Source organism: Panthera uncia (assembly GCF_023721935.1).
Source record: "Panthera uncia isolate 11264 chromosome A1 unlocalized genomic scaffold, Puncia_PCG_1.0 HiC_scaffold_17, whole genome shotgun sequence".
Taxonomy (NCBI): domain Eukaryota; kingdom Metazoa; phylum Chordata; class Mammalia; order Carnivora; family Felidae; genus Panthera; species Panthera uncia.
In genome coordinates this window covers 38,255,609-38,278,483 of record NW_026057577.1, presented here as the reverse complement: position 1 = coordinate 38,278,483, position 22,875 = coordinate 38,255,609, and the positions used below count along the sequence as shown (strand labels likewise).

Below are 22,875 nucleotides of genomic sequence, written 5' to 3'. Positions count from 1 at the left end.
GATGACATGTGAGTTATCTTAAGTTTCTGTAGTGATTTCCTTTTGACTTCTAGGCCAAAACTAGGGTTCTGACTCTCTGACCCAAACATTTCCACTATAGGGTGTTTCAACACCCTCTTCTCCAACTTTGTTTTTACTATGTTCACCCATTTACCACTGCTTCCCAGTCCTCTAGATTGAACGCTTCTTGAAGGTAAAGATAGGTGTGTTGTGTTTGTAGCATATACCTGGAACCCAGTCCAGTGATGTGCACTTAGTAAGTGGTCAGTAAATAGATTCCTGGCGTTTCAGATCTGTTTGCTCCAAATCCACTTTGGGTTGTGTGGTTGCTACCTCCATGCCCTCTCCCGGTACCTTCTCTTCACCAACCCATTTGCTCTTCTCTCTTCCTGTGATTCATAGGACATTCCAATCCCTGCCAATATGACAGAGGCTTTTAGGATAAAATCTGTACTTTACTGATCAATCTATGTGGTTCTAAAGTCATAAAATACTCATTCCAAAATAAGAGCGTGCCCTTGTCTCACACCCCTTAAAATATGTTTCTAACATTGATCCAGCATATATGTTTTGTTTGTTTACACTTTGTTCTGGGTTATTCTCTATGTGATGGTCCACTTTGGTGTTGCTTCTCTTGAGCTCTCCTTTGGTGATCGATTCAAGAAAATAATTAAGATGCATCTATTGCATATTAAGACACTAAGCTTGGCACTGAAGGTTCAGTGATGAACAAGTTCCCTATTGGGTTTTCAATTCAGAGACTAAGAAAGGCATTTAAAATGTTTCCATTACCATTGTAATTGCTAATGGTAGGTGGTGAGGACTGTTAGGAAGGGGAAGAATGGGGGGCAGTGAAGCTGCATAGTAAATGGAGGCTGCTTGGGTTTGGGGAGAAGTCATACCAGGCTCCACTAAATAAATGATATTAAAACCAACACACAAACCTGGCAAGTTCAGCTCCCACAAGGCAGGTGCCCTATCTTTCTGACATCAGAGCCTCTGGCACAGAAAAATTTTTGACCGAAGACATGCCAGACAAACTCCACATTATGTGTGTTTGGGTAACACAATGCCTGCCCAAAAACTCCTATATAGACCCCCAGATAGGATGAACTTTCCCATTTTGGACCCAGAGTCCCTCTGACTCTCGGGTCCATGCTAGATGACCTATATTGTGTAGATAATAGCCCTGAATGATTGACAGAGTTTGCATTGCCTGAGCAGCTAATTACTCCTCTGCTTTCTGCAAGAGTGGGTGACAGATGGTAGATACCTTGACAGCAGATCCCACTATAAACCATGCAGGCTTGTAGGCAAGTCTGGACTGCTACCAATTTCCCACTGGATGTTTCTATATTTGGAGGACTTAGAATTTTTAAAACCACTTTGTCCTTTGGGCGAGTTTTGTCCCAACTATAGGAACATTCTTTCTTCTCCCCTTCTGTGTAGTAGAAACTTGTTTTGAGTGAAAGGAAGTCTCCATCAACCCACCTGTCCTGGGTTATCTCAGACCTGGCTAGTGCTGGGGATTTGGTCAGTGTGGGGAAGCTGTGTTCATTTTAATGGAAACAGCATGGCATTCATTACTCACCTGCTTCCCACCATCTGGATTTTCACAGCTCAGTAAGCATGGTGGGCTCCCTAGACTTCAGAGGAGAACTTGACTTCTAAGGAGAGCATGGCTCGGTCCCTCTGAAGTCATAATTTTATGATGGATACCATGATAATTTGAGGGTGGGAGGATGCTTCTATCCCAATAACCTGCTTTCACTTTTGAATGGTTAAAGAGTAATGTTCCATTTCCACACAGGAGAAGGGGGGGAAAGCAAACCACCTCACTACTGAGAACTAAGCAATTATGAAGGAAAATTGGTCATGTGATAAAGTGAAATAAAAATGTGTATGTGAGAGTTTGTGCATAGAGGTTGCAAGACAAAGAACCACTTTCACTTATTTCCAATTCAATTTGTGTTAATAATCTGGCCCTGTGCATAGTGCTGTGAGGAAAACAAAGATGGAAGACATATCTATTAGTAAGTGTTGAGTTATAAATAATAGAAAATCTTTCTAACAGTGGCTTAAACCACTTGGGTATCTATTGTTTAACAAGTTCAGACACAGGCTCTTCCTGAGGCAGGTTTTTGTAGTTAAGTGATGTCACCAAAGACATTGTCCCTTTCTTCCATGTCTCATATTCAGCCTCTTGGCTTGTCACCTCATGGTCACATGATGGCGGCCACACCTTCACATATCATAACCACATAAAATCATATACAAAGGAAGTAGTATACAAGGAGTATGTCAGCATAGCCAGAAGGCTACTCCTCACTTGTTTCCCTTCTTTGATTTAGGGAGGAAAACTTTTCCCCAGAATCTCTGCCTCCTTGTCCCCCAGCAGACTTTCCTGCTTGCCTCACAGGCCATATTCGGTCACATGGCCACCCCTAAACCCAGGGGGCTGGGAAGGAAGATTCTGGATTTTACATCCTCTACACCGGGAGGCAGGCAAGGAAGAAAGGCACTGGGTAGGAGTAGCTAACCAAGAGTAACTAAGAGTATTAACCACAACGTATTACCTGCCTTTAATGAGCTTGGTCTTCATGGGCAGGCTGACATCTAAAAAACGCCCACTTTCCAGCACTCTGTCTCTATTTACATGGGAAGCAGTAGTCGTGATAAGATCTTGGGAATTGGGACTCTTGGACCCTTCTACCTGCTTTCTTTCATATAGGAGAAATACCAGCACTAGATCGAAGTTAAAACCAATGTGCACAGAATTAATTATATCCAAATGAAAGGAGAAGGATTCAGTATCTATATATCAGACACTGGTCGGCGACAAAGGAATCAATTCGGGGTCAGTCAGGAACTGTCTATCATGCACAGAAGATCAGGATAGCAAGCTTGTGGCATGTGTAATAGCTCTTCCCATACCCATGCCAGACATAGCCAGTTAATCTCAACACTCTCCCACCAAGCCCAGCTATGACCTTAGAATCCTTCTCATTAGGCAGCTCTTGCCAATAAACAAAACTGGTGAGCAAAATTAGAGTCACTTGTTATCACTACTCAGAACTTTATATTTACTACTTCTGTCTCTAGAACTGAGCTACAAGAATATAAGTAGTACCAAGTTAAGAAGTGAAGGCTACTACCAAACTAAAAACCCAAACATAGTCCTACTTCATTGCAAAGGAAACTTTGAGTCCAAGGGCAGAAAACCTCATGCCTAAAGCTAGTTTGTGATACAGGCTAACAAAGGCATATTGATGAATTTAGTTTCCCTCCACTCCAAAAACAGTAAATAGTGATGTTATCTAAACTGTAAGATTAAAAAAATAAAATCTTTGACTCTCACTAGTGAGAACTGATCGTTGCCTCCCAATTGAGCCATACCTATTGAGACCAGTAGTTATTAAGCCTCTATATTTGCATAGCATTTTTAACATTTGGAAGGTCTTAAATACCTGTCAGCTTACTTTATTCCCATAATTTTATTCTTTTTTACAAAAATTGTTCACAGGGGCAGTATGAAGGAACTTGTGGGGTGGGCTGACACTATTCTATATCATGCTGTTGGTAGTGGATACACATCTATATGCATTGATCCAAACCCATAAAACTGTAAGGCACAAAAAGTGAATTTTAATATATGTGAATTTAAAAAGAAATATTTTTAAAAGTCTACAGAATCTCTGAGATAAACGCTAAAATCTTGTATTTAGTTTGAAAGCCATTTAAAATTGTGTACCTGTCAAAAATTGTTCGAGTATTTATGGTCATAAAAAAAAAGGATCCTGAAAAATTAAAAAAAAACTATAAGAAAATAAATTAAATCACTCATATCCTACACTAAAACATCATTTTGGACTCTCCCTGACAGACTTTGGCCTGTGACTGTTAGTGTGTGTGTATTTATAAGAGTTAACAATTGTTTTCCAGGGAGTCAGATTGTAAGGGAAATTTCATTTTATATTTTAAGTATCATCTTGGTATTAATGGAAGTTTTAAAAAGTGTATATTGCTTTACCAGTTAAAAAAGATATATTTTAAAATGAAAATACTTTTTAAAGATTACAGTCATCGTACATGTACTGTGTTATTGCCTGGTTGGGTTTGTTTTTTTTTTTTTAATTTTACAATATACTAAACTTTTTCAAGAAGCAGGCCATTTTGACACAATCCCAGTAGCAGTATTTGGGCATATTTTGTTTGGCCATAACCAGACTTCATTTTATCCCCCCATTTTGATAGAAAGTATAGTCCAACACACTATTTCATTTATCAAATTTTACTAGAGAAAACCTTATCTGAGATAATGGAGGCTGACTTTGGGCTATGAACCAAAACTCACGAAGGAGGCCACAGTTTTACACAGACAGAAGGAGTAATTTTAATTCCCACTGGGAGCCTGAGACTCCCCTATTTATTTAATGAGCCACACAGTCACTGCCAATCTAGCTACAAGCCCCTATGTAGTGATGACAAAGGGTACGTGTGCTGTCCCCTGGTCCCCCACCATGCAATGCAGGACCCGTTGGCAATTAATCACAGCACTTCAGCCTGGAAGTGACCTCCCAGATCCTCTCAGCACAAACTTTCCCACAACCAACTATATTTCACCGCTGTCCTCCACTGCAACATCTGTTTTCCACCTAGCTGAAGGTGTGCTCATCCTCACTGAAGAAGCAGACAACTCTGCCTAGAGCCGAGCTTATCATCAGGAAGATAGCCAACTCTTGAGTGGGCAGAACTAGCCAGCTGATATAAGTAGAGTAAATGACTTTATAGTATTATCTCCCAAATGTTGCTTAGATGAAAGATAAAACATTTAATGGGCTCTGAAGGCTAAATTAAATTACTCTCTCATTTGAATCCCTATGATTGATGCAGAGAGGCCAGTGCTAGTGACCTGGTCGGTAGACCTTGTCCCACTAGAGGATTTGGGTTTAGGTCCTCTCCAGGTCTAAACTGAGCCATCATTTTATCTACAGTCACCCTTCTCTGTGAATTGGGCATCGCCTAATCACTGTGCCCAGCCCAGGCATTGTGTAGACGCCAGCCCAGCATGGTACTGTGAGAGACTAGGGTTCCCTCTATTTCTTCAGCCTAATCACAGGCATAAAATGGCCAAGTCAATTTCTATTATTCAGGTAAATGGAGACTGTATGTATGAATTTACTTGTCTGGAACCTTTGTAAGAAGCAGAGATTGATTTTAAAAAAGAAAAACTCCATCTTAGCAGTGCCTCTTGCACTAGAAATGGGGTTACGAGGCCACCATCTTGTGGAAATTAAATCAGCACAAATAAATGTGGAACAGGGCAAACGTCATACCTCCCAGGGTTTCCTTTAAAAAAATCATGTTAACTACATTTGACCTCCATAACTGTTTTTGGCCTCTGTTTTTTTGTTTTTAGTCAAAAAACATGCACTTTATCCACATCTCTATAGGATAGAGGGGAAATGGTCAAGTTTATAGCTTTATTAGAATGGTGTGATTCAGCTCGGCATTTGATAAAATGAGTTGTTGTATACACATACTGTTTAAAAGATGAAAGCCATGTTGAATTGATGAATTGATTTCTTTTGACCATGATTTCAGATGAAGTTTTTGTCCCAAGTTTGCTAGTTTATTGTCATGCTCAGGAAGAGTTATTTTGTCTTCAGCAGCGTGGGTTTTCTAATTTATCAAGAAATTTCTCCTCTACCACAAGCCTGTTGCAAACAAGAGTATTTGTATCAGAAGTTTCAGTATCTTGAAATTGGAATGTGGGGTGATTCATGAGGTTTGCATCAATTATTAAACAGTCATAGATGAAGATATGCAAAGATGGATGGGGCGGTAAAGTATTCTGGTTACACCTACTGGCTTAGCGATGAGAATGAGCCAGGAAACATGAAAGTTCAAAACAGGTATTAACCTGAGCTGCAGTAGCCTATGCTCTGAAGGGAGGTAGACAATAGCTAGATATAAACAAGCTTATATACAGACCAACTACCTGGCAGGATTAAAATATAAAGCTAAGGATTTGGCAAGAGGATTGAAGAATTTCAGAATCCTGCCATGTCAATCACCCTTTCTCTTGTGAGGTTCTCAAGGGAGGCACAGCACAAATAATTATAACATTTGGAAAACAAATGGGACATGTTTATTAGTTGGGGCTGTGCCTGGATCCCACATAATACAGAGTTCTAGTAACACTGGCTTGGATCATGTGGCTCAGATGTGAGCTTGAGTCTACCTTGTTTTGACCTGTGTACCTCCTAAAGGGAGAATGAATTTTTCACTCCCTTTTTCTCAGGGAGTCTGGGTAAGAAGATAAATGTGTACGTCATCCCTGGGAGGGTGAATTTTGTTTCCTGTGGAGTAACGTTTTCTTGGAATGTGAGCCAGAGTCTGACGTTAGAAAAGGCACTTAACTCTTCCTTCTGATACCCAACTTCACTAAAAGGGAAGGGCCAACTTACAAGATGAGAACTTACAAGTTCTCAGGGTACCATCTAGAACTCTGGAGTCTCTGTCAACATTGGTGCTGAGAGGAAGAGTGTAGACTGCAGTTAAGCCACTTTTTGGCCCCAAAAAGCACAAGTGTGACTCTGGTAACCTATAGGCTTGGCCTCCCCACCACTCTTTCCTTCTGGGAGGTGTTTACGTCTAAAACACTTTAAGAGCTTTGCCTCATACTAAGGTACCTGATGTAAGTCTCAAGTGAAAAGAAACAGCCACGTCTACTTTAGATTCTGCCCAAGTCAGGAAACTTCGTGAATGACCACGTTGCTGACCACTCACTGAAAAGCCAGAAGCAGTAACTAGTGTTAGAAGTGCATCCTAGTGCTCGATTGATTCTCCCAAGGCATTCTGTGCCAACTGCCAACACCAAGCAGCCTTCTTGTCTCCTCTTTATGTGATAGTGCTTTGCTAAGATTCATAAACTCTGACAAAGGAAAGTGGTCCAATAATTCACTTAAGGTGCTGGCTTCTCAGCCTCACTGGGCTTTCTTCTCAATGGGCACTGGCTATAGACCTGGACTGCTGAAGTTACATCAGGATCTGAGTAACCACACAGATTATTTTGTGTTTCCTTAAGGGTAGTATTCACTTGGAGGAGTCTTCCTGAGTGAATGGACCAGATTTCTAGTTGACATCATCAATAAGGAGTGGGGTGGCCTTTTCTGAAGACTGTCTAGATCAAAGGTCATAAACTGGTGACTCAAAAAACATAGCCCACAGACAAGATGATTTTTTTAATGTCATGGCTTTGAAAAAAATAGCTGACAATATATGTAATTTAAGAGATTTGTGCATAAAATCTGGATTTATAGCTTCTTATAAAAACAACAAAATATCTAGCAACACATGTTGCTGTTCATGTCTACTATTGGCTTAAGCTGCATAGCCACTTACCCTTAAGAGGGAACCCAAGCTTTCTACTTCACCTACTGTAGTTCACTTCATGATACCTCTTGGCTCTGTAGGGCTTTGAATTTGCTACCCTGGAGTTAGTCATCCATGAGCCCAAAACAGGAAGTCATGATTTGTTCTTTTAAAGGTCCCCTGCTTTAAAGTGACGGTGACTTGGGCTTATCCTTTTTACTTCCGCACCAAGAATGGCCATTAGATGCATGTTCATATATGGAAAGGGACAGTTAGATGCAAAGTGGAGAATTTTACACTACTTACCTGAATAAATCAGGCATACAAAGAAAATCCTGAAATGATGATATTAAATTGAGATTTGAGACTTGAATTATTCAGGGGTAATTGCCTTAGTTTTCCACCTCACTGTTTCTCCTTTGCTTTCCTCACATGGACATAATCTTCAGAATGTTCCTCTGTCAAAGGCCATCGTCATAATTCCCCTGCCTCTTTTTTTTTTTTTTTTTTTAACTCATTTGCACTCTCGGTAGCAATTGTTGGAGCCCTGCAGGGGAATAATTGCAGAGGAATTAACCTCTGACATTTTTCTAAAAATAGCCCTAATAAATCCAATCATAGGTAATTTACCTGTCCATGTTTCTCGGGGGTAACCAGGATTGAAGAAAGACCTGGCAGGCTGGCATTCCTTCAGCAATTATCTGTGATCTGAGTTCCTGGCGCTTGTGTATTTTCTTCGTTTTGAAATACAGAGTACAAATTGCCCTCTGTCCTCTGACCTCCTGACCCTCTTTCTCAGCACCTTGCTGTTGGGGTTGAATAAGGCCGTGCTCTTCCAGAAGAGTGTGTTGGGTTCACCAGGAAGGAGGGAGCATGGGTCAAGGGAGGATACGTGGGGTCCTTTCTGAATTCCTGACTGCTGGTGGCCCAGTGATGTCTTCAGGCTCCCTCCCTTCATTTTCCATGTCTGAGCTTCAGTGAAGTGCCCCAAGGCCGGCTTCATCACAGTCTTCAGCCACAACTGAAACCTGTTTGGGGAGGTTCTTCCTTGTAGAAGAGAGGGGAATGCAAAAGGGCCTTGGGTGGGTTAACAGTCTATGGTTGGTAGAAATTGTCCAAAAAAAAAAATGTCATTTCCAGGAGCATTATTAAGGAAATGCATTTTCTCTTGCCCCAAACAAAAAGGTCTGTTTGTGCTTTTCCCTTTTGTTCTCTCCAGACGTTCCAAGAGACCACACTGCAGTGGTCTCCTAGAAAATTTACTTTCTCAAATGCCACTTCTAGTGGCACTTAAAATACAGAACGTAAAATCCTTGTAAATTCCACTGCAGAGACAAAGCCCTGAGCCCTTAAATGCACAGAAAAGTGTATCTATTATCTATCGTTTCAAAGTAAGTGTGCAGTTACTTTAATTGCCTTTGTCTTCTCCTTTTCAGCTGACATTATCTCTACGGTAGAATTCAACCACACGGGAGAATTACTAGCGACAGGGGACAAGGGGGGTCGGGTTGTAATATTTCAACGAGAGCAGGAGGTAAGTGGCAGTGAATGCAAAATGCCCATTTTCTTCTCTTTTTAAAGGAGGCCTCCTACTGTTCCTTAATCCTCATGTGTCGCCCTTAACCTTGCTGCTTTGCTAGCAAACTAAAAACTGCCAAAAAGTCATTAACATCAACAGTTCCACATTCAGGCTCATAAAAGCACCTGATAATAGAGCCTTTCCTGGGCATGGCCTAATGTTTCCAAACCTGGGTGTTGCACATTCAAAACGACCTCACTTCCCATCTGACCTGCAAAATTCCATGGGTGCTTATTGAACAGAGAACTCCTTTTTGAGTGGAATTTATCCCCCAGCCATTGAAATTAATTCTCCTAATTTCAGGTGCTCCTGCCCAATATGTAGGAGGGGAAAAAAAATCCAGCTCTTTGCCAGTAGATGTAAAAAGGACACCGTGGGTCAGTAGAGAAGACAGTGATAGCTCACCCTACCAAAGGGAGTGAAATCCCACAAAATGACATCTGAGCAATGTACGTGGCATATGTTTTTCTATAGGTGATGCAGAGGTCCCTGGAGCTCAGTGCTGCATGCATTCTGAGCAGGAGCTCGAACTTGGAGTGCATTGAATCTCAAAAATCCCATTTCCTCCTGAGACTTGAACTCCAGTAGGAATTGTTTCTCTTTTTCATATAATTGAGTTTTTTGGTGTCCGCTTCTGTTTTGCCAGAATGAAATTATGTCCCAATCTGATTTCCTGGGTCTCCCTGGCATGGTCCTAGAGCTTCCAGCAGGCCGGTGCCTGTTCTAGGACCTCTCCCATCTGTTCCCGCCTCAGAGAATCACCAGCACAGAGTAGGGGGGAGGCCCAGTGCGGGAGGAAGGTTCCACAAGAGACTTCCCTAGCAATTTAAAGCCTGCTCTGTGCCTCAAAGCCATTTATGTTACACCTCCCCCCCCCAAAAAAAAGGAAAGCCTCATTTAGAGGTGATATATTTGGTAATTGCACATTATTTGCAATTAATTTCTATAAGGGCATCATAATCCCTCGGGGTTCTGTATAAATTCAAATGTTCAGCATTAAATCAGGCACCCAGCCTATTCCATTGGCCCTGGAAACAACGAAAATGTGGTTGGCAAGTGGAAACTAATAGCTCTTCGTGACCTGGAATTTTTCCTGCTTTTCCAGAACTGCCTAGTGCTAATTGGTCTGGCACATGATACACACACTTGACAGTCTGATTTGGATGGTAGCAAATCAACACTCATAAATTTATTGTTAAGGTGGACTGGCTGTCTCTGTAGTAAGCAGGATATCAGCATTTAAAGTCCTTTTAAAACTGATTTTTAAGACCTTCAGTTTAAAAAAAAAAAAATCCAATTAGGTTCATAGTGATGATAAAGAAGAACGGAGCAGCCATTTAGCATAAATTACCCAAGGCAGAGTGTTGCCAAGAATATTCCGCACCACGATTTCCGTTAGCTATTTATAGGTTTCACCTATTTTAATGGACTGAAACATTTAGGAAGCATGATTCATTGGTAGAATGAAGGGGGACACATTTTCCAAAGGAGAGTGGTTTTGTTCAATAAAAAAATAAATGTCGAGGAGAGAAACATACCGTTCAGTGGCTTTGTGGCGAGGCTTTGGGTTGGGATGAACGCTAAGCCTGAGAAACAAAGCCAAGTGACAACAGGCCCACTGCACCCCCCCACCCCCGGCCCCGACCTCTGTGCATGACTTCTCACAAGTCACGCTCCTGGCAAATTTGCTCATAGGAACCTCAGTGCCCCGCAAATACATCGAACACGGCATCAGCACCATCACCCATCAGATGGAGTAAGTGGAGATTTTGGTTTGAATGGTCAATATCCATCCAGAAATATAATTTTTTTAATGGAGTCTTAATCCTCAGAGTCAGACTCTTACAACACATGTTCAATAAGGCCTGAATTTGAATTTGCGAGCGTGGTTTTCCAAAGCCTGAATCTGGAAGCTCCTGGTAATAAGGTCCTAAAACCCCTGAAGTAAAACCTGTCTTTTCTTTTTCCCCTTCTTCTCTTTCTTTAACACCCTCTTTTTCCTCCTCTCCACACTTCTTCTGCCCCAACACCTTCTGCAGATTCTCTTCTCTAATTTTCGTTACCGCATTCTTTACCTAGTTCCTCCTGTTTGCACTGTGCATAATCGGGAGGGGTGAAAGCTGGAAATAGAGCCTGATAAATTTCCTAGGGGTTCATGTGGCATCTCTGCACTCAAGTCTGTTTTGTCAATTACACGAGGGGGGGGGGGGGAAGGGGGGGGGGGAGATCTGATGCCCAGATCTGCTGTGTATAAGCTGTGTGACCCGGAGAGGTCATTTTACTACCTCTGAACTTCTCCTGTCAATTTCCCCACCCTCCCTACTTCTCAGAGACTCTATGAGGTTCTGGTGAGATTTTAAATGGCCAGCAACACGTGCAGATGCCATGGTTTTATAGTCTTTGTGAGGGACTGATGTATGTCACTGTGGACATCAGTGTGGGATAGATCAGTCCTGAGTGTGTCCAAGACATCCATTGAGATGTAGAAAGAAAATATTAGAATATCTATTTATATGTATTTTTGAATTGTGTCCTATTTTAACATCAATTTTTACGTATATGTTATGTATACCATATATTAGTACCGAAGTTCATGTATATAATTTATAAATGTACGTATATAGGAGGTGCCAATATTCACCAATGGGGTACATGATCAAATGCTGTGGAGGTCACTCAGCTAAGGTAAACTTGTTGCCGTGGGTCTGCCCTCATTCTACAGTGACATGACTGGCCCATCCCTCCCCATGTCTCTGCCCAGAAAAAGAAGCAATTGGCAAATTTGCAGTTGGCTTATGTGATTTCATCTTTTGTGTGTGTTGTGTGTGTGTGTCTGTTCTTTTTCCCTTCCTACAGAGTAAAAATCAGGTTCATCGTAGGGGTGAATACAATGTTTACAGCACATTCCAGAGCCATGAACCCGAGTTCGATTACCTGAAGAGTTTAGAAATAGAAGAAAAAATCAATAAAATAAGATGGCTCCCTCAGCAGAACGCAGCCTACTTCCTTCTGTCTACTAATGGTACGTGGAGGTGACTTTGCTTGTTTGGTATTTGCAGAGATGCTGTCAGCAAACCACATATTTCAATCTTTCCTGGGCTCAGTTTTTCTTTTTACCTTGTAAGCTATTTGAACAACTTAGAAACAATATTTACAAGGTGCCTACCAGAGTGCCTGGCATAGAGTAAACCCTCAGTACATAGCAGGTATTCTTTTTAAAAATAACAAATTTATAACCGAATTAGGTGAGACCCATGATCTCCAGTTTTTGGTTAGTACAGATTAGTTTTAGGTGTGTTTAGAATCTGACTTCCTTTCTTAAGATTCACTAAGTGTTTTTCTGGGAACACATTTCAGAAAACTCAACATGCCATCCCTATGCGTTTGGCATACTGATTAGAAATTATTAATCCTGAATATATGTGGGGTTTATAAAGGAGATGTTTGTGTCTTCTTACACCATCAAATTCTTGGTCAAGAAGAAGAGGGGTGGACCCTTCCAAAGTATAGACCAAGAAGTGGTTTCTTTCTCTTTCTTCCCCCATTCTCTTCTTATATCATTTATTATTTTAGGGGGAGTTGATATCAGTAGGTCAGAGAGAAAGGATATGGGGGTTGAATAGAGAGACAAATTTCATGTGAATTTGGTAAACCTTTATACAGTGAAATTACCTGCCCTAAAGGCTCATAATACCCTTCTGAAAGAATCCATCCACACTCAGAACAATTCAGAATAAAATCATATGGTAAAGGGAACTAATTGAATAGCATAAAAATTAAGAGGATTAGTGTATAAAAATTGAAAACCCCCAGGGGCGCCTGGGTGGCTCAGTCGGTTAAGCGTCCGACTTCAGCTCAGGTCACAATCTCGCGGTCCGCGAGTTCGAGCCCCGCGTCGGGCTCTGGGCTGATGGCTCCGAGCCTAGAGCCTGCTTCCGATTCTGTGTCTCCCTCTCTCTCTGCCCCTCCCCCGTTCATGCTCTGTCTCTCTCTGTCTCAAAAATAAATAAACGTTAAAAAAAAATTAAAAAAAAAAATTTGAAAACCCCCTACCAAGCAAATAAGCTGGGAAGTGATTCATTTCATCTCATGTGTGAGTCTGTCTACAAGGGCTATACGTGTAAATGTAAATCAGGAAGCAAGGGGTTTGCTTTTTGTCTATCCCCAACACTTACAGGGTAATGCTCATAGGTATGTAATATGATCAAACATATATTAACATTTTTATTTCTTTTTTTTTTTTTAACGTTTATTTATTTTTGAGACAGAGAGAGACAGAGCATGAATGGGGGAGGGTCAGAGAGAGAGGGAGACACAGAATCTGAAACAGGCTCCAGGCTCTAAGCTGTCAGCACAGAGCCCGATGCGGGGCTCGAACTCACGGACTGCGAGATCGTGACCTGAGCCGAAGTCGGCCGCTCAACCGACTGAGCCACCCAGGCGCCCCTAACATTTTTAAAGGCTGACAGGAAACACACAGAGAGCTTTATCATGATTAATTTTGGATTGTGCATTTTGAGTGTCTTGTAAATTTGTTCCTTGTATCCTTTTAACACATGTGAACCAAAAATCCTTTGGTTATAAACCCAGTGTAGAAATTTAAAACATGGCACTTCTGAAACAGCCAGTGTAGGCTTATTCAAGGATAGCTTATCTCAGATTCTAAGTCATTTAATTTTTTCTCAGAACTGTATGTATTGTTGGGTTTACTTTTTTCAACCCTGATTTCTTGAAAGTCAGACCACATGAATACTTTTTCCTCTTCCTCTTCTTCTTTCTCCTCCTCCTCCTCCTCCTCCTTCTCCTCCTTGTTTTGTTTTGCTGTTGAAATTTTACTCAAAGGCTCTGCATACCCAACACTTGAGAATAAAAGAGACTTCTGATGATTTTGACTTAATTATTTCAGGCAGAGGAAAAGTGTCTGATTATCTTCTATGGCTAGCTTACTTGATATTATGAAACTGACCCTATTGATTATTACTATAAAATTCAAAGACTTATTAACTGCTTTGTGGGTGGGATGGGAAGGAAATCGTTGATATGCAATGAAGATTAATTATATAGCATAATGTTCTGTTAATTGAGTTTTTAAATAGTTTTTTGATTAACAAGGATATTATCTTCCCATTTGGGATGCTATTTCATATGCCAACAGCATCTCAAAATGATTCTTAGAAGAAAAATTCCCATGTTCTTTCACAATTTTCTTTTTTATACTAATATTGAGGTTGAGAATTCCCCTCAAGCCAAATAGGTTAACATGCAAAAATTAATGAAAGACAATTGGAATTACTGTACAAAAGAGAAAATGAAGATAGATGATAAGATTGTGTTTAAAAGCTGCCACAAGTAATGATAAACTACTCAGAGAGCCAGCCAGAAAAAAGAAAAGTCATTACTCACAGTAACAGCCACATGTTCCTTCGACTTTTTTATCCACAAAGCTTCGAGATACTGAGTCAAGAAAAATTGTGTGATAATAAAGTCGAGAATGACTCCAGGCAACCCAGCCATAGGGAATTGGATTGAATTCAGCATCAATTATCTTTTTAAAAAAATTGTACTTATCTCATTATAGTTGGGTACAGTTTTACATTCTACAAGCATATTTTGTCAACTTTACCATTTTTAATGAAAAGTAAAACCAACGCTCAATTTTCAATCTAGACTTTGAAAATATTTGCCTGGTGAAAACACCTTGCTTTATCTAGGTTTCTACTTCTGTTTTAATACTTACGATGAGAGGGAAAGGTATAATTGATTTGTTTTTGCATGCTATGAAAGAAGTATGTGCTCATTGTAAAAAAAGAAAAATTTTTTTAGAAAATACTGAGAAGCAAAATGAAGATACTAAAGTGTTTACACCAAGAGAGAACTGCTATTAATGTCTTTTAATGATAAAAAGCAGAGATGTGGATAAATGGATAAATCTTTTTGCTTCTTAATGAAAATGTGATTATTCTATAAGCTGTTCTGAAACAAGATTTTTTTCCTTAATAATATAACACTTAACCACAGAAATATCTTCCTAGTTGTTAAATGTTCTTCTAAAATACCACTGCATTTTCAACGACTGCATGGCATTTCCTTGTATCATTTTTCTAATTTACTGATAAATCTCCCAATAGTAGAACTTTAAATGTTAACAAATTCTGACTATTATAAATTATATTTTTATAGGAATATATGTTAATATGGGTAGATATGGTTAGGAAAAGGCATATTATAAACTATGCATAGCATGTTACATATATGAAAAGGTTGTATAATTACACATCAAATGTAATAAAAGGATGTGCACAAAATTTCCCTAGTAGTTATCTTTGTCTAGTGGAATTGAGGGAGATTTTATTTTATTTTTTTACTTTCCAGCTTATTTTCATTTTTTGCAATTATATTTACCACATGTATAATGAAAGAAGGATAAAATGAGAGAATACAAAACCAGTACATGCAGTCTTACAATAGGTTCGTACCCATCCCCCAAAAATGCATAGAAGAAAATACTGCAAATATCTGTGCAAAACAGATATTGTCCCTGACTGGAGGAGGTATAGTTGATTCTTGCTTTTTGTGTTTTACCTATGATTTCTCCGTGTAGCAATGTGTCATTCGTAGTAAGAAAAATAGAAGAATTGCCTTGCAAACAGGACGGGATATATTCCAAAGCCAAGCAGTAGAAAGTATTTGGTGTTAAAAGTCACTGGTCTGTGTTGTTCTGAGTCACAGCTGACCAGTCACTAATCAAGTGACTGTATAAATACGGCCTCTGTTTCAGTTTCTGACCCTAACATGCAGTGCAGTGTTATAGCAGGATATCCAGAGAAGGGAGGCCCAGAGGAACGTTGGCATACAGATAGGATGATCTGAATTCAACTCAGTATCTAGGAAAGGCTTCCGTGCCTTCCGTCCCAGTACAAGCCAGAGGGGGCACACAGTTCAGAGCACACCAATCTTACACTTGGCCGCCATGCCACGTGTGCCAGTAGATGTGACCAGCCTGAGTCCTCCCCAGAGAACAAGAGACAGGGGCACTTACCTGTTAAAGTAGCCAAATTGTTGCTGAAAGCCTACCTCAGGATGGGATACATGTCAAACCTCTGAGGACGAGGCATTTGGTGGGGAGACATGGGGAGGTAAGATGAGGGGGGCAAAGGAGAAAGGGAACCCTGGGACAGGCTGGGTGAGGTGTGGCTCTTCTTCCAACAGTATTATGGAAGAAACAGGGTGTGCTGACATCATCACGGGATGAAGCTAATGCTGTCAGAGCAACAGGTTGTCATCAAAGAACAGTTGGCCACTTTGCGAATTCGAGTAACAGCTGCTATTTGTCAACCATTATTAGACACCCCAACCCTACGTTAAACACTGGGTTTCATTCAGTCCTTCTAAGAGCCCCATGAGGAAGACACTGTTTCTCCAAATCACAATTTAAGAAACTGAGGCATAGAGAAGTTAAGTGTCTTTATTTGTAAGGTTGAAATATTTGAGACATACTTATCCTAAAAAGTCATTTGCTCTTCATCTGAAGTTCAGATTTAATTAGGTATTCTGTACTCTTTTTCCTGAAAAAACTATTGCACCCATTTGTTTCTCACTGAAGAGATACTGGGCACCTACTACACAGGAATCCTGGTCCTTGGCCACGCGGCTGGCTGGAGTTGCGGTGAGGCCCAAGCTTGTCTGGTTCCAAAGCCAACCCTGGGCAGGCACAGGAAGATACAGAGAAGGCTTTTGAGTCCCTGCCCTGCACAAGAAAAGCTAGAGCAAGCACAAATAATGAATGCAGGACCTGTTCAGGAAAGCCTGCAAAGGGCACGTGACCCACACATACGTTCTGTTTGGCCCAAACACATCTTCTTAGGAAACAAATCAAAAGGCTGCAGATGGAGCTCACCATCTCCTGCCTTCCAAGCCCTCAGTCCCTCTCACTCATTCCCCTGGCCTGCCTCACCCCTGTAGACATTGGAGATCTTGCCCTGTTTTATTGCAGCGGAGAATCACCGGGACCAGCAAGTAGTGTAAAGTGCTGGAACAGAACACAGTTGCAAAAGGTCGTTTCCAGCTGGGGACTCCAAGCCTGGAGACTGCAATGGGAGAGGAGCATTTTGATGAATGATCCTACCATTTTCTAACTCTGAGTATTGCTAGCAAGATGCACTGTGTAGATATGGGGTTCATTCTTTCACCCAACTAATATTTGTTGAACATCTTCTGTGTCCCAGGCACTGTTACAGGTGCTGGATGTGTAGTGATGAACAAGACAGAATCCCTGCCTCCAGGGACTTTATGTTCTAGTGAGGGAGGCATAACAAATATGTTGTCAGATAACGAAACGTTCTAGGAGGAAACATAAAGCAGGGGGGAGCAGCATGAGAATGGTGGGGACATTTTGATGCAGGTTGATTCAGAAAGGCCCCTCTGTGCGTGGGACACAAATAGAACCAAGTGAAGGGACAAGTCACGTGATGAGGAGGTAGAAGGCTTCCTGGCTAAAGGCACAGCTCATGGGAAGCCTAAGGCTGGAGTGGGGATAATGTGAACAGGGAGCTATAAAGAAGCCATATGGCTGGAGCGCAGGGTGACTGGGGCTCACAGGGTAAGACCAGAAAGGATGAGGAACTCCAGGTGTGGCTCACGGAGGGCCTTTCAGGTCATGGTAAGGAAGTGCTTGGTGGGATAGGACTGAAATGGGAGTATCTACCTCTCAGCGTTATTGTGAATATTAAATACATTTTCCATAGCAAATGCTGATAACATAGTTACATAGCTAATTCTGTATATGTAGCTGCTCTGATTCAGTGTCCAATAAATATTTTTACTGAATGAACCAAAATAACGTGTAAGCTCTAAATTTCATAGGCCATCGTCAGGAAAACCATTGGTCTCAGCACAGTGTATACTTTTGATTTGAAACATGAGCTCTGCCTTCCAATGACGTGAGATTTATGCTCGGAACCCTTGATATGAACCAGCTTCTGTAGCATTTCCTTCCATCCTTACCTCCACCTCTCCCTGCTCCCCAACCCCCGCCCACCACCATCCACATAGAAGACTCCTTTTCAAGCTCATTTCACTGTAATTTTGATTTGCTCTGGTTGCCCTCCACAGATAAAACTGTGAAGCTGTGGAAAGTCAGCGAGCGTGATAAGAGGCCAGAAGGTTACAACCTGAAAGATGAGGAGGGCCGGCTCCGGGATCCTGCCACCATCACAACCTTGCGGGTGAGCCCAGCGGCAGCTTTAGCCACCGCCTTTCATTTCTCTTGGCCACCAGGCTCAGGGGAAGGGTTCCCGGGTTCAGCCGCATGTGGGTTGCTGCTAGAGGTTGGTTGCAACTATAACGTGTGAGTAAAGGAGGTGAAGTGGGAGCTCGACCTGTCTGAGTGTCTGGTGGCAGATGGGAGGGGGGGGGTGGGCAAGATAGGGGCCAGGCTCTGATGACTACAGATTCATGCATTTCTTTTAACCCCCTAGGACTCGCCCACGTGGCCACTGCCATGCATTACTATATGCTTAGCCTCTGTGTGCTCATGTTCTCTAAAATGTTTCTGTACTCAAGGCATAGGGGATGGGATGACCCACGTGGCAAGCTGGGGTTTCATGGTTCAGAACGTGAACTTCTGGATCTCATAGGCCTGGGTTTGAATTCTGCCACTCCGTAGAATCTCACGTAGTCACCTAACCCTTTTGAACTTGAGTCATGCAATTTGTTTTTAGTTTCTCTGTCTGTGAAACAGTGAACCTCATACTTACTAAACTTTAAACGGTGAACCTCATACTTCACTAAAAATGTGCCCTCCTTCCATGGCTGGTAGTCAGTATATGATCTCTGCTATCAGTCTGAGTAGCTCCCCTTCTGCCCTCCAGAAAGTCACAGTCTGGTAAGGAAAGGATTTGGAGGTCTCCTATAAAAATGCTTATGACAGTAAATAGAGTAAGTTAAATGCAGTAAGTGAGAGTTACAGTTTGATCAAAGGGTGAAGAAATTATATTTGGTTCTAGAGATCAGAAAAGGTCTCATAGGAAAGTGGTATTAAAAATGGATTTCTGGGGACACCTGGGTGGCCCAGGCAGTTAAACATCTGACTCTTCATTTTGGCCCAGGTTATGATTGCACAGTTTGTGGTATTGAGCCCCATGTCAGGCTCTGTGCTGACAGTGTGGAGCCTGCTTGGGATTTTCTCTCTCTTCTCTGTCTCCCTTCCTCTGCTCATGCTTGCTCTCTCTTTCTCTCTTTCAAAATAAATAAATAAAACTAAAAACAAATTTTTTTTTTAAAAAATGGATGTCTCAAGGCACCTGGGTGGCTCAGTTGATTAACCGTCCAGATCTTGATTTCAGCTCAGGTCATGATTTCTCAATTTGTGGGATCCAGCCTCCTGTCAGGCTCTGTGGTATTACCTTGGGATTCTCTCTCTTCCTCTCTCTCTGCCCATCCCCTGCTTTTGCACTCGCTCTCTCTCTCTCTCTCTCTCTCTCGCTCGCCCTTCTTTCAAAAATAAATAGGGGTGCCTTGGTGGCTTAGTTGGTTGAGCGTCTGATTTCGGCTTAGGTCATGATCTCACTGTTCATGAGTTCAAGCCCTGCGTCAGGCTCTGGGCTGACAGCTCAGAGCCTGGAGCCTGCTTCAGATTCTGTGTCTCCCTCTCTCTCTGACCCTCCCCTGCTCATGCTGTCTCTCTCTCTGTCTCAAAAATAAATAAACATTTAAAAAAAATTTTTTTAATAAAAATTTTTAAGAAATGTATTTCTCAGAGCAAACTTTTAGGGGAAGGCTCTCTAAATACAAGGTAAAGTGGTTCAGGGCTTGGTGGTGAGTTTGGTTTTAGATGTGCATACTGTGAATGGTACAGCATTCCCAGATCCACATCTTGAGACCAGCCCTAGCCCCAAGGGACTTTCAAACCTTTCAAATATGTGTTTTCAGATACCAGCTGCCCTACTAAAGACCAAAAACTGAGATCAGAGAGACAGTGCAGTACATGTAGGGAAAAGAGGTTGTCACCATAGGTTGAGAAGCAGATATGGGAACTGAAGGATCAGCATGTGCCTGGTTACCTTGCTTGTTTATTTGTTCATTAATTCATTAATTCATTTGTTCCTCTCTTTATTCAGTGGGTACTTTTTGAGCACAGGCTCAGTGCTGGCCACAGTGCTAGGCTATCATGTGTTTACCCAGTATTTGTGGTTACCTACTTTTTCTTTGAGTTTCTTCTGAGCAAACAAGCATTGGCTTCTCAGCTTCGTCTCATCAACCTGCTTCCTCAGCCTCAAGAATGGCCATGCAAGTCCTCTGTATCAGAGTGGGCTGATGGTCTAAATGCTCAGAGGTTTTGCAGACCTGAGGGTTGAGTAGTGAAGAGTATGGACATTGAGTCAGTCTGCCCTGGATTAGAAGTTTGGCTCTATTGCTTTCCAGCCAGGGACGTTGGTCATATGAACTAAACTCTTTATGCCTCCAAAGTCCCATGTGCATTACAAGGATTCACTGCCTCCCAGGAGTTTTGCAAGGATCCCATGCTCTATTGTGTGTGATGAAATGTTAGCCGGTGCAATGTCTCACTCACACATAACACTTGATAATGTTAGTTCCCTGCTGGCCATTTAATATTATCTTCATCATTATCATTATCATGACTGTTACTACTCCCTACTGACAGGAAAAAATGTGTATTCTTGTCCTTTTCATATACTTTTTATACTGTGGTATTCATTCCACAAACTCTTCACTGATGTCTAGTAAGTGGCAGACAGTCTGCTGCCTATCCAAAGGGAGTAAGACCATCTGTAGCCCCTTGGAACTTTGCAATCCTTAAGGAACACAGATGGCTTAGGTGCCACTGGGGGGTTCACGACATGAACTTCTGCCCACATGTCACCTTGTCCTTGTTTTCTCTGTGAATGGACTTTCTCAGATGCCATCTGTAGTTCCCACAATGAATTCCTGTTGGCTGTGGCATCCTATGGGACTTCATACATCTGTGGTTAGCTACTCAGAGATGTTGTCCCCATGATGAAGAGAAGGACTCTGTGCATGTTTCCTTTAGAGCAGAGATTCTCCCTAAGGTAAGACAGTGATGTTACGAAGTAGATTTTGTACATACCAGACATGGAAGGAAGCCTTGAGGTGTGGCTGGAAGCTTGAAAACCCCAGTTCTGATTCTTGCTTTCTTCTTAACCAGCTGTGTGACCCTGGGCCAGTGAATCACATTTCTTCTCTCCATGCTAGTTTCTAAGCTGCCACACAGAGGACTGCATAGTCTGTGCTTTTGTATCCATGGTCCTAGTTACAAATTCAGATCCCTGGGCCCCAGCCCCAGTGATTCCCTTTAGCAAATTGAGTGATCTTGAGGAATGGACATCTTTAACACAAGCCCCTGTAGTTAAGACAGTAGGTCTGTGGTCACTGGATTCTATCATCTTTTAAGGTTCCCCTGAGCTATCATTTTTTATGAGCCTCTGCTACTTTTCAATCATTTCAATAGTTATTGTACCAACCTGAGAGACACATTTGCTATAATATTGTAATTACCCATATTCGATTTCACCCCATCTACTTTCCTAGGCTTTCAAATATACTGTGTTTCGGTGTAATCATCCACCCTGCAGCATTCTTGGATGAAAACACTGAAAAGGCCAGCCTCCTTTCCTTTTTGATCCCAGTTGTAGAAGAAAAAAAAAAAACCCAAGTAACTCTGAAGACCTGGGATTCAGAACAATGACTCCAAACAGAAAATGAGCTGACGTGATATTAATCAGCCTGTATTTTACTAACATGCTCCTCTCTCAAAATTTGCATTGCCAGCATTTGTAGCTTTCCCCCCCTTCCCTGTCTAATGATTACCTCTCGCTCACTTTCATAGTTTCCAGTTCTATGTGGATCTTGAGAGTGAGAATGTTTAATAATACCCGACAGCTAATTAATCCTCACTGAGTAATGAACCTGATCTGTTTCAGTGCTAGGAGGCTCAGCTTTTCAAAGCAAGAATGTGACTATTTTTTTTCCCTTTTTTCATGGAAGATAGCTTTTTCAATCCAGTCACTCATTACCCAAAGAGACTATGAGAAGCACTTCTGTGAAAACCATATCTCCTGCTCAGTATCATAACATTGAAAGCAATAATCATAATGATAATTTAATAATAACACCTTATAGCTATAAAATGCCATTTGTATCACAAAGTGTTTTTTTTTTTTACCTAATTCCTTGATTCATCTTCAGAACAGCCAGTGAGAAAGGATAAGTATTTGGCTGGTGAAAATGCTGGCATCTAGTATTTATTGAGCATTTATTATATCCCATGCATCATACTGCACACTCTTTCTGCACTAGCTACCACATGACGTATGGTTCACCATTAAATACTCATTTGTACAGATGAAGCTCAGAGAGGTTAAGTAATATGCCCAAGATCATGCAGGGCTAAGAATCAAATCTTGACCTACTTTGCTCTTGGACCTGAGCCCTTAAACCTGGTGCAGACTCAGAGAAGTGACTTGTCCATTGTCTGCCAACTGGTTATTCCAGAGCTGGGACTAGAAATCTTACACTTGGACATAGACATTTGAGGATTTGAAATGTTTTTTTCTTAATTAGTGCCATTATTATTCTAGGATAGTGTCTGTCTGTCTCTCTCTCCCTTTCCACCCACTCCTCTTTCTTTCTTACCCACACGTTCATACACAGTGAGCTTCCAGATCTCTGACCTCAACATGCAGAAGCAATGACCCTGAGGTCTTCTGCAGCTCTACTTAGCATGATTCTTCCTGCCCTTCTTTCCCAGCCTCCCAATACCCAGAGGTAAGAAACCCTCAGAGCCCCTTTCTAGGCAACAGAAACTCATAGTTCAAGTAACTTCATCAGCCTGGGATGGGAGCTGAGTGGTGAGAAATCACACTTAGCATATTTCTCCCTGC

At 41.5% G+C, this 22,875-nt stretch overlaps 1 protein-coding gene across 12 annotated transcripts in view; it reads left to right on the top strand.

The window, feature by feature from the left end:
* Positions 1-22,875, top strand: part of PPP2R2B (protein phosphatase 2 regulatory subunit Bbeta) — a 316,334-nt gene that overhangs the window by 199,364 nt on the left and 94,095 nt on the right. For all 12 annotated transcript variants that reach the window (XM_049649425.1, XM_049649427.1, XM_049649434.1 and 9 more), the window contains 3 exons: positions 8,814-8,911; positions 11,813-11,978; positions 18,068-18,180. In XM_049649425.1, the coding sequence (XP_049505382.1) occupies positions 8,814-8,911; positions 11,813-11,978; positions 18,068-18,180 (377 nt within the window). The remainder of the gene's footprint in view (positions 1-8,813; positions 8,912-11,812; positions 11,979-18,067; positions 18,181-22,875) is intronic.